At 42.6% G+C, this 11,673-nt stretch overlaps 1 protein-coding gene across 1 annotated transcript in view; it reads left to right on the top strand.

Annotated features, from left to right (window-relative positions):
• The first annotated feature begins 59 nt into the window (after positions 1 to 59).
• Positions 60 to 11,673, top strand: part of pex14 (peroxisomal biogenesis factor 14) — a 247,389-nt gene continuing 235,775 nt past the window's right edge. Inside the window, exon 1 of the mRNA XM_078425303.1 lies at positions 60 to 467. Coding sequence (XP_078281429.1) covers positions 435 to 467 — 33 coding nt within the window. The 5' untranslated portion in view covers positions 60 to 434. The remainder of the gene's footprint in view (positions 468 to 11,673) is intronic.

The following is an 11,673-nucleotide window of genomic DNA, read 5'->3' as shown; positions in this document are numbered from 1 at the left end:
GATGACGCGCACGCGCCCTGCCCGGCGCAGCAGTCATGGCGGCTGCACCTGCGCATGCGCCCTTCTCCTCCCCTTCTCACCGCCGCCAAAGTCATTGAGAGTCACAAACAAACTGTCGGAGCAACTCGCAACGGCAATCGTATTGATCAAGCACCCACGCAGCCGGGGAAGTGACTGGAAGAACATTGGGCACAAAGCAGTGGGACACTACAACTCCCAGAATGCTCCACTGGCTTGTTTCTTGAATTTCACGCTTCTTTGAATTCGGAGAACAAATCTCGATCAGATCACGGCGCTCTCGCACTCTCGCACTACGGGCGCGCAGGAGCGGCTTCATCAAATGAAAGGTTTACTTCAATCGGCGGGCCAGGTGGGTGATCGATTGGTCGCGCTTTGAGCGGGAAAGGAGCGCTCGATTGGTCGAGTCAGTGAAGATGGTGGCGCCGGAGCAGGGAGAGCAGCGGCAGGTGAGGCTGTCCTCCCTCCCCTCCCTCCCTCCACTCCCCTCCCTCGCTCCACTTCCCTCCCCTCGCTCCCTCCCTCCCCTCCCTCCACTCCCCTCACTCACTCCCCTCCACTCCCCTCACTCACTCCCCTCCACTCACTCCCCTCACTCACACCCCTCCCCTCACTCACTCCCCTCACTCACTCACTCCCCTCCCTCCACTCCCCTCACTCACTCCCCTCCCCTCACTCACCGCCCTCTTACTCCCCTCCATCCCCTTCCACCACTCCTCCACCTTCCCTCACTCCACCCCCTCCACCTTCCCCCACTCCACCCCCTTCCCCTACTCCACCCCTTCCCTTCTCACCCACCCCCTCACCACCTCATAGATTTTTGCAGGGATAGATACAGAGTGCAGAATATAGTTTTTGGTATTATAGTGTATCATTTCCATCGACAAAGCCCAATGTCCACAATAGGTAGAGGTGAATCTGACTATCCTAGTTTATGGAAGGACCATTCCGAAGCCTGATAAGAAGGAAAGAAGCTGGTTTTGAGTCTGATGCTGCGTGCCTTCAAGCTTCTGTACCTTTTGCCTGATGGTAGCAGGGAGAATGAGGAATGTCTGGGTTGGGACAAGTGTACTGAAGTGTTCTTATCAGGTTGGAGATTTGTGGCCAGTGATGTGCCACAGGGATCTGTGTTGGGACCACTATTTCCCTCATCTATTGCAATGATTTGGACTAAAAAGTAATTTGGACTTAAAAAGTAAAAAGTAAACATGGATAGTATGTTTGCAGATGACACCAACATTAATGGTATAATGGACAGTGAAAATGGTTGTCTAATATTACAACAGGATTTAGATCAATTGAGGTAGTGAGCCAAAGAATGGCAGATGAAATTGAACTTGGACAAGTGCGAAGTGCTGGATTTTGGGAAGTTAAACGTACACAAAAATGGCAGGGCTCTGGAGAGTATTGTAGATATCCATGGATACAAGTGCATGGTTCCCTGAAAAGGCGACACAGACAGTGTGATGAAGAATGTATTTGCATTTTGTCTTCATTGGTCAGGATGAGGGTGGAGCAACAGTACAAGTTGTTGGTGCGATCACACTTGGACTATTATGGGCAGTTCTAATCATTGAATTGCAGGAAGGGTGTCATTAAAGCAGGAAAAGGTGAAGCAAAGACTCACTGGGGCTTGAGTTGGGGTCTCTGTTTTAGATTTTGGAGATCAGAGGTGGTTGCAGCGGGTGTAGGGTATTGCAGGTAAGTTCTTGGATAGTCATAATCGGCTTTTCTTTTTCAGTGCCATCCCTCTAGAGATTCAGGCTCATGCTGTTTGCTTTTTACAAACTGACTGTGTTAACCTGCGTTTCTTCTCGGTGCTTATGTTGTGTATATCCCTAGATTCATTTGCTTATCATCTCAATGTACAACTGGTTTGACTCCTGCTTTCCAATCATTAGCTGACCTTATTCTTTGTACCAGAATTTCATATAGAAATACTTACTTACTTAATGATGGCATTCCCTGGAAATTTATAACAAATATTTAAGAGCTAAAATAGTTTTGATCTGAAAGTGTTATCGTGATGGATACAGAGGCTGTTAGTGAGATGGCAATGCAAATTTTCCACAAATCAGTTGTAATATAATCCTGGCAAGTTGGTCAAGTGCTGAAGATTGAAGCTGTCATTTGTCATACTATTGAACCTCGCACTGAATGAAATCTTGATTTTACAAGTTTGACAGGTACTCCAATTCAGGTGTTTTAATTCCAGAGGTCTAGACTGTGGTGAACCAATGCTGAGGCTTCTATTACAATTGTAACTGAATAAAAGCTCTTCTGACCCTGTACTTGGGAATATAACTGCTCTACATGCCTTACTAATATAAAGTTCATCTAACTGGATATAGATAAGGAAACGTGCATTAATGTTTCAAAGAGAACTGTGAAATGCTTTTCATTTGGATGCAGTATATCTGTGTGTTGCCCATTGTAAATATAACAAAAGCTGTAAAATAGTTTATTCCATATGACACATTGATGGTCAAAGTTCAGCAATGTCCAAATCATTAACCTTTACTGTGTTGCTTGTCTGGGTCATACAGCTGTATGTTGTGGAGTGCTGGGAGTCATGACATTTGAATTCATGAAATGATTAATTTGCACTACTGGAGGAAGAAGAACAATCTAGATGAAGGGTGTAGGAAGGATGGTGTAGGAAGGTAGCAAGGAATCTAGATGATGGTCTTGACCTGAAACATTGATTGTTCATTTTCCTCCACAGATGCTGCTTGACCCGCTGTTTCTCCAGCAGTTCTCTTTTTTTGCTTCAGATTCCAGAATCCCCATTCTCTTGTCCCTATATTTCAATTAATCTTCTTCTTGATTTGCCCATATGCATCTCGCGTTTTCTGTTTTCTTCTTATTTGAAGAGTCGTGATTTGTCTGCCAGTGAGACGAAATTACTAAGACCCGCAAATAAGGATTGTAAAGCAGGTTAATTAAATTAGCTGTGTTTGTAGGACTGGTTCCATTGCTAGTTTCTAGTCAAACAATTCTCCCAGACCTGCATGGGTTTTCTCTGAGATCTTTGGTTTCCTCCCACACTCTAAAGATGTACAGGTATGTAGGTACATTGGCTTGGTATAAATGTAAATTGTCCCTAGTGTGTGTAGGATAGTGTTGATGTGCAGGGATCGCTGGTTGGCACGGACTCGGTGGGCTGAAGGGCCTGTTTCCGCGCTGTATCTCGAAACTAAACTAAACTTCAAAATTTTAATATGTTAGTGCATTTGAAAGCTGGTTGGGAACATTTATTTTCTGTGTTACAGCTTCCAATCTTTGGAGTGATAATAAGAGCAAAAAACAATTCCATAATGTGTATGCTATCCTCTGCAAGCTCGTCAACTAAACGTGGGAATTACCACAATTAAAACCAATGATAACCTGCAGGTGCAATTCCAACAGGGAAGACAGAACAGGAAATTGGGATCAAGAATCCTGATGGAATTTTATTCTTATTAGCCTTGCATTCTAAATAGGGTGCATCCACCTAGACCCTTGCGAGAAATCTGACAACAGAAACTTGAAAGTGCATTTTCAAGCATTGGATTAAGGAACTACTTCTTCCCCTCTGTTATCAGACTTCTGAATGGATGTTCCATAAGTTAGGATACAGTTCTGATTCCCTAATTTACCCCTTTGCAGATTTTGGACTTTTTCTTGTGCAATATGCTGGGAGCTATATTCTGCAGTCTATCATTCTCTTTGCTATACCCTTTATACTTGTGTTTGTATGGTGTGATTACATTCATGTATGGGATTTGATTGGCTAGCATGCAATCAAAAGCTTTTCACTGTGACAATATTCTACCTAAGAAAGTGACAACATTTGTTTAGCTTAAAGAAACAGCGTGGAAACAAGACCTTTGGTTCACTGAGTCTAGGCCAACTAGCAATTACCCATACACTAGTTCTATCCTACACTCTCAGGACAATTTACAGAGGTCACTTAACCTACAAACCTGCATGTCTTTGGAATGTTGGAGGAAACAGAAGCATTGGGAGAAAGCCCACGTAGTCACAGGGAGAATGTACAAACTCCATACAAACAGCACCCGTAGTCGGGATTGAACCCGGGTCTGCACCGTTGCTCCACTGGGCAGCCCACTGTTTTGAGAGAGCAGTGTAATTAATTCATGACTTGCGAATACCTCAGGCTGATGTGATCCATGCCAGTTTATTTTAATCTTGTGAATATTATTGGCCAAACGTTTGTTTTTTACTATTTTAAATGTTGAGAACATTGCCAGGAAACTACAGTCAAGGTAGATTATCCTGGGTTGCAGATCTGGACTTTGAAATAATCTTCTGATCTGGAGGACAGTCAGATCATGTTTAATTAACTTGGAGCAGTGGAGACCTAAAGGTTTTAGAAATATGGATAATCAGGATGATTTCATGATGGTAATAGATTGCAGGATCGGAGGCTGCTGGATATGAAATTCCTTTAAGGTCAGGTAATAAGATTTTCAGATTAGAAAGAAGGTACAGCAGGGACCTTACCAATTTCAAATTTGTAAATAAATCTACCAGGCAATATTGCCAATTTTTCAGGCTGTGCTAGAGTACAAATAATCAGATTTGGACGGACTTTAACGTTTCGGCTTATTGGGGTAGAAACGGCATTAAATGTGCATATCATTGAAATAATTTAGTGACAATCATAAGGGAGCATATGAATCAAATGAACAATGATACAGCATGGCAATGATTCTTGGGGTCGCAATGAATCACTGTGTGAAATCAACTTCACCTCTAATTAGCTGCAGTTTATTTTATAAAGTCAGTAAGTCATTGGATTGAATTAGCCGAGGGGCCATTGCAGTTCAACAGAGTTTAGTTGCTGTGTAACATAGTTCTCTGGTGTACATTGTGCAGTTTTTTTGCCATTAATCACAAGAAGGATGTCATTAGTTGTTCTGATTCAAACCTGTCTTGATTTTTTTCAATTTCTGAATCTGCACATATAAACACAAAATGTACATTTCTTCTAATTTTCAATACCTGGCGGTTTACATTTCTGCGTTGTTTTCATTTGTCCGTCTTGTTTGTGCCCTCCTAATACCCCAGAACATTTCCCACTATAAATTTGGGCTGGCAACGTGGATCAGCTGCTTTTGAATAAGAGCTAAAAAAGTAAGACAGTGCTGGAGTAACAGTGGGTCAGGCAGCATTCCTGGAGAACAAGGACAGGTGACGTTTCGAGTCAGGACCCTTCTCCAGCTGTTTAATGCAATTGAAATTTAGTGGGAGTCGACATTGATTTGTTGGGACCACTTAACCCTTCCCTAGCCAGCATTTTTAGTGTTTCCTTCTCTTGGCCCGTTTATTATTTCTTCTTCTCAATTTCTTCTTTGATGTTCTGCCGCTGTGCAGCTTTTTATCTAGTACTTATAATATAAGAAAATAACTGCAGATGCTGGTACAAATCGAAGGTATTTATTCACAAAATGCTGGAGTAACTCAGCAGGTCAGGCAGCATCTCAGGATGTACTTACTATCATCTAGTACTTACTGGTTTTAGTGAATTGTTGCTTCACCAGGTCACAGAGTTATCTAAGCTCTGCTAGTGATGAAATGTATTCGAAAGCAGCAACATTTTCTCCTTCTAAAATTTCTTTTTGGGAACAGCGCTTCTTGTCATGCCCAATATTGTCACAGTTGTATTTTTGTATACATGGCCCGCAAAGTGCGGGGGTAATCAGTGAGTCAGGCAGCATCTCTGGAGAACATGGATAGGTGACAGTTCCAACCTGAAACGTCACCAATCATTGTTCTCCAGAGATGCTGCCTGACCTGCTGAGTTACTCCACAACGTTGTCTTTTTTAGTTGTAAATCAGCACCTTTAGTTCCTTGGTTCTACTCATTAACGTCCTCAATATTGACTGGAACTCCCTTCATAGTGCTATAGTCCAACTTAGATGGGAAAGACAGACACAAAATGTTGGAGTAACTCAGCGGGTCAGGCAGCCTCTCTGGAGAGAAGGAGCGGGTGACGTTTTGGGTCGAGATCCTTCTTCAGATTCTTTAGATGGGAAAGAATTTGTTAGGAGCATCCAGGTGGGTTTCTTGCACAGAATGTTTATATTTAACAAGAGAAGGGAACATTCTGAACCTGGCATTGGTAAAAGAGGCTGAGTAGGTGATTGGCATTTCAATGGTGGGAGAGCATTTTGGGAACAGTGGGAATAACAACGTTTTCAGATACTTAAGGGTACGGATAAAAGTGGACCGGGGGTGGGGGTAGGGGAGGAGGGAGTGCTAAACTGAAGAATAGCCAATTTTAAGAGTGTTAGGCAAGGACTGGGGAGAGTAGATTGGGTGTGGCTGTTATTGGTAGGTCCACATCTGATGTGGGACTTGTTGGATGATGCGAATTTAGTCAAAATGAAAAAGGAAGCAAATGTAAGCTTTAGGAATCTGAATTCAGACATGGCCCTTGAGGAATATAAAGAAAGCTGGAAAGAATTTAAATTAATTAGGAGGGCTAAAAAGGGCATGCAATGTCCTAAGCATGAAAGATTAAGGATAATTCCAAGGCATTTTATACATGCATTAGGGAAGGACTACCAAAGGACAAAGGAGGGAATTTGTGACTGGAGCCAGAGGAAGTGGACAATGTGCTAAATTAGTACTTTACATCGGTATTCACCAAGGAGAAGAATATGGAGAATAGCAATAAATATGTTGATATTATAGGGCATCTTGATATCAAGAAGGAGGTGTTGGATCACTTGAAAAACATTTATGGTGGATGAATACCCAATGCTCGATGGGATTTATCCTAGTTTATTAGTTATAGAGTGATACAGCATGGAAACAGGCCCTTCGGCCTAACTTGCCCACACCGGCCAACATATCCCAGCTACACTGCGCTCTGCTTGGTCCATATCCCTCCAAACCTGTCCTATCCATGTACCTGTCTAACTGTTTCTTGAACGTTGGGATAGCACAGTCTCACCTACCTCCTCTGGCAGCTTGTTCCATACACCCACCACCCTTTGTGTGAAAAAGGTACCCCTCGGATTCCTATTAAATCTTTTCCCCTTCACCTTAAACCCATGTCCTCTGGTCCTTGATTCACTTACTCTGGGCAAGAGACTCTGTGCATCCGATCTATTCCTCTCATGATTTTATGCACCTCCATAAGATCACCCTTCATCCTCCTGCACTCCAAATAATAGAGTTCCAGCCTACTCAACCTCTCCCTACAGCTCAGACCCTCTAATCCTGGCAACATCCTCATAAATCTTCTCTGTACCCTCTCCAGCTTGACAAAATCTTTCCTGTAACATGGTGTCCAGAACTGAAAACAATACTCTAAATGCGGACTCACTAAAGTCTTATACAACTGCAACAAGACATTCCAACAACTGCAACATGACCTCCCAAAGAGCAAGAGAGGCGATTTAGTTTAGCTGAGAGATACAGCATGGAAACAGGCTCTTCTGCCCACCGAGTCCAAGCTGACCATTAATCTCCCGTTCACACTAGTTCTATGTTATCCCACTTTCTCATCCACTCCTCACCCAGGGGCAATTTTACAGGGGCTAATTAATCTACAAACGGGCATTTTCACGGTGACTGACGTTACAAATGCACAATTTTTGCCGCCTTAATTCTATTATAGCTAAGTAATTAAGAATGATTGGGGTATCTCCTCAGTGTGTTTTATAAGGGCTATTTATATTGAAGGAATGGGTGGTCAGTTTTCTACCCTAACTATAAATGACGTTACGCAGAAAGGACACAAAAAAAACTAGGTGTAGAATCATTTTCTGATATCTCCTGTCCCTGAAATGTTGGAATGATGAGCTTTATGTGGCAGTATTATTGAGGTACGGAATACAGGTGTGCAATATAAGAAGACATTTAGCCATTTTCATTTTAAGTTTAAGTTTTCTACCACTTTAATGTGAACATGTCGGTAACTGACGATACGGTGCCTTTTGGCTTTTGCCATACAGTTTTCTTAGAACTTAATTGTGTGTGTAAGAAGATAAAAACATGCAAAAACACCCATAACAATGTTAAAACATAAAATGTATGTTACAGATTGACATTCATGAATTTACTGTCTTGAATTCTTAACAAGTACTCCAGGGATGCTTAATGTACCTTTGAAATGAAGAACATCTTTTGTTATGTTTGCCTAGCTGTAATAGTTTTACATTGAGCTATTAAAAGAGAAGTGTCCATGTGCGTTGACTACTGTTGATGCTTGAAGTTTTTTCATGGTTTTGTCTCTGTGGTAGAAGATAATATCTTCATTTTGGGGCCACTTTCAAAACTTGCCAGTTGGTACCATGACAGACACTTGATACTCCGATCCCACAACCTTTCTCACTTCCCCAGGATAGAATATACCATCATACTCCACCTCCACTCAGTCACCGTCTTTAAAATCTGATTCCCGTATTGATGAATACACATCGATGCTGATAGACCTGGTTGCTTCCTGTCCACCCTGGCTAATGGTGCTGGTTGCTGCCTTTCCACTCCGACTAGTGGAGCTGGTTGCTGCCTTTCCACTCCGGCTAGTGGAGCTGGTAGCTGCCTGCCCACCCTGGCTAGTGGAGTTGGTTCCCGCCTGTCTATCCTGGCTAGTGGAGCTGGTTGCTGCCTGTCCACTCCGGCTAGTGGAGCTATAAGAAAATAACTGCAGATGCTGGTACAAATCGAAGGTATTTATTCACAAAATGCTGGAGTAACTCAGCAAGTCAGGCAGTATCTCAGGAGAGAAGGAATGGGTGACGTTTCGGGTCGAGACCCTTCTTCAGACTAGTGGAGCTGGTTGCTGCCTGTCCACTCAGGCTAGTGGAGCTGGTTGCTGCCTGTCCACTCAGGCTAGTGGAACTGGCTGCTGCCTGTCCACAGTGGCTGATGAAGCTAGTTGCTGCCATTTCATCAGTCACAGCAATGTGGTGGACCTTTGACATACCAGTGATTTTCGGTGCATTTGTGAAGACTTGTTCAAATGGTTCTCTCCGGTGTGCAATCTCCTCTTCTGTCATGTGATACACTGAGATTGTCATGTTTTCTGCAGCTTTTGTGACTTCTTGAGCATTGGTGACATTGTTTTTGCATGACTTCACCTCGTTCCACACAAATCCCTTGACACTTCCGCCAATTCCATCAACCACGCCCTTTCCATGGCTTGTAGCAAAGAAATGCCAGTCAAGCTTCTTGCCATGCTTTACTGCAAGTGCTACTAATGCTGCGGCCATGAAGCGGTTTTTAAATTGTGATGATGGACCATCAGACCAAATAGATACTCAACTCACTTCAGCAGGAAGATCTTCAAGCACCTTGTCAATGTACGGTACAATTGTCTCCTTTGTGTGTACCATGTTGTCAGAAATGATGACACGTGAAAAAAAGGATCCTGAATGCCATGCTGCTGACATAAATATGCTGACCTGAATCTGTCACTAATGGGCACTTTGTATCTCATCTTGCTGTATGCACGTATAATTCTCTGCAAAATCTACCTGAATGAGGGCATGATGCGGGTCATAAATTGGAGATGTTGCTAGATCTTTCATCTCTTTCCAGGCCTGGGTGATTGGGATCTTTGAACATAGCTATGTTCTAAGAACTGTGGAACGAGATCAGTAATGTACTGATGTAGTTCATGAGATGTGCCTTCTTCTTTACACTTGTTGAGTGTACCATGGTCATCAGTTCTCCACACGCGCCAACGTGTCATGACAGCATCCTTCATGGGATACCGAGTTTTGAATCCGTTACTATCTTTGCATTGTTCACACTCACTGAGCTTACAGCTTTTGGATCCAGGGGTACAGATTATGGTGTCTACAAACTGATGATTGAACAGGGGAACAGAAACATCAACTTTGTTCAAGGCATTTATTGCCATTGAGAAATTTTCGTGATCAAGACAAAGGCACATATTAGGCGGCAACTTTTTGCTCAGCAGCACATGATGTGGTAAACTTGGTCTTTCCAATTCCGGCATCAGGATATTCTTCTTTGAACAGAGCATAGGTCCCCCTGATTGATGATGTCAGGTGCCTGGTCTGCTCCTTTTCTTTGGTTACATCTTCACTTCCCACAGTTATAACATCTTTTCTTCCTGGAGTTTGTCTGCCGACGTCATCTCTCTCATATAAAAATTCTCAAAGAGCTTGATCGTGTCGTCAGACAATGCAGACCTTGTGGACCTTGTGGAGGGTGATGAAGAGCACTGTACTGGCAACTCATCATCTTTTGTCAGATGAGATTCACACAATGTGCGTATTATTGCCTACTTCCAACGTGGAGTGCTTGGGAGAGCTCTTTGGGCTCTTGCCAACGCTTTCTTCAGGGCCGGCACTAATTGTACCCTTTAAGTGATTGCTGCCCTCTAGTGAGAGGATGAAGCCAATTCTTTTAATAAAAAGCTATGTATACTTGGTAACTGACATTACGGTAACTGAACTTACACATTTGAATGAGTCCATCAAGACTTAAGGGTATCTTTATTACCCATAATTTTAGGCTGGAACGAAAGGGCTTTGGCCACAGAACAAGAGTACCAGGCAGCATTAAATATATCAACATTACTGTAAAAAGGAATTTTAAAATATATGTTTCCGGTAACTGCAGTTGCATCAGTCTGGGTAAATCTAATCAAGGTTTTTTTTTAGATCAATGAATGAAATCAGCAAATTTTTGCTTTTGATTTGATAAAGTGTTAATCAAATATACTGAACCATGTGAAAGATAATTAATCAGATAAATGGGCTTACAGAAATGCAGAAAGCAGATTGTATATCAATGCATTATTTTATGCTATCAGATTATGTGCATAATTTGGCAGGCATTTTGGAAATACAAATGGCCGCCATCAGTGAAAAAAAATCGTTTTTGACAGCTTCAACTTCTGTACTTTTCACCTAAATGAGGCATTTGACCCAAATGGCAATTTCAAATTTTGGCATCTGTGTCCCACTTTTCGTGAAAATGCCCAAACACTCACTTCTCTGGGATGTGGGAGGAAACCAGAGCACCTAGAGGAAACACATTGCCACAGAGGTGACCAGGCAAACTCCACACAGAGAAGCCAATGTTCATCCTCTGTTTGAGAAAGACAGTGGGGATAAACCAGGAAATTATAGAGGAACCTTGCATTGGTGAGAGGAAAATTATTTAAGAAGATAGGATCTGCTTGCACCTGGTAAAACTGACTTATTGGGGACAGTTAGCATGGCTTTAGTAGGTAGAGGTCGTGTCTTACAAACTTGATGGGGTTTTTTGAGGAGGTGATGAAGATGATTGAGGGTGGGGCAGTGGATGTTGTTATGTCGATTGGATTGAAAATTGTCTTGGCCAAAGAAGACAGAATAGTAGTGAAATGATGTTAGTCTGAAGAAGGGCCTCGGCCCGAAACGTCACCCATTCCTTCTCTCCAGAGATGCTGCCTGTCCCGCTAAGTTACTCCAGCTTTTTGTATTTATTTTATTCTGACTGGAGTTGTGTGACCAGTGGTGTTCTGCAGGGATTAGTGATGGGGCTTCTATTTATGAAACACAAATGATTTGGACAACGGTTTGGAAGGGCTGATAACTAAGTTTGCACTGACACAAAAATTGGAGTTGTGAATAATAAAGAACGATGCCAAAGGATACAGCAGGGTGTATACCAGTTGG

This window comes from Rhinoraja longicauda, chromosome 30, assembly GCF_053455715.1.
Source record: "Rhinoraja longicauda isolate Sanriku21f chromosome 30, sRhiLon1.1, whole genome shotgun sequence".
In the NCBI taxonomy this organism is placed as follows: Eukaryota; Metazoa; Chordata; class Chondrichthyes; order Rajiformes; family Arhynchobatidae; genus Rhinoraja; species Rhinoraja longicauda.
The sequence above is the reverse complement of the archived record's forward strand: the minus strand, read 5'-3'. Positions and strand labels throughout refer to the sequence as shown.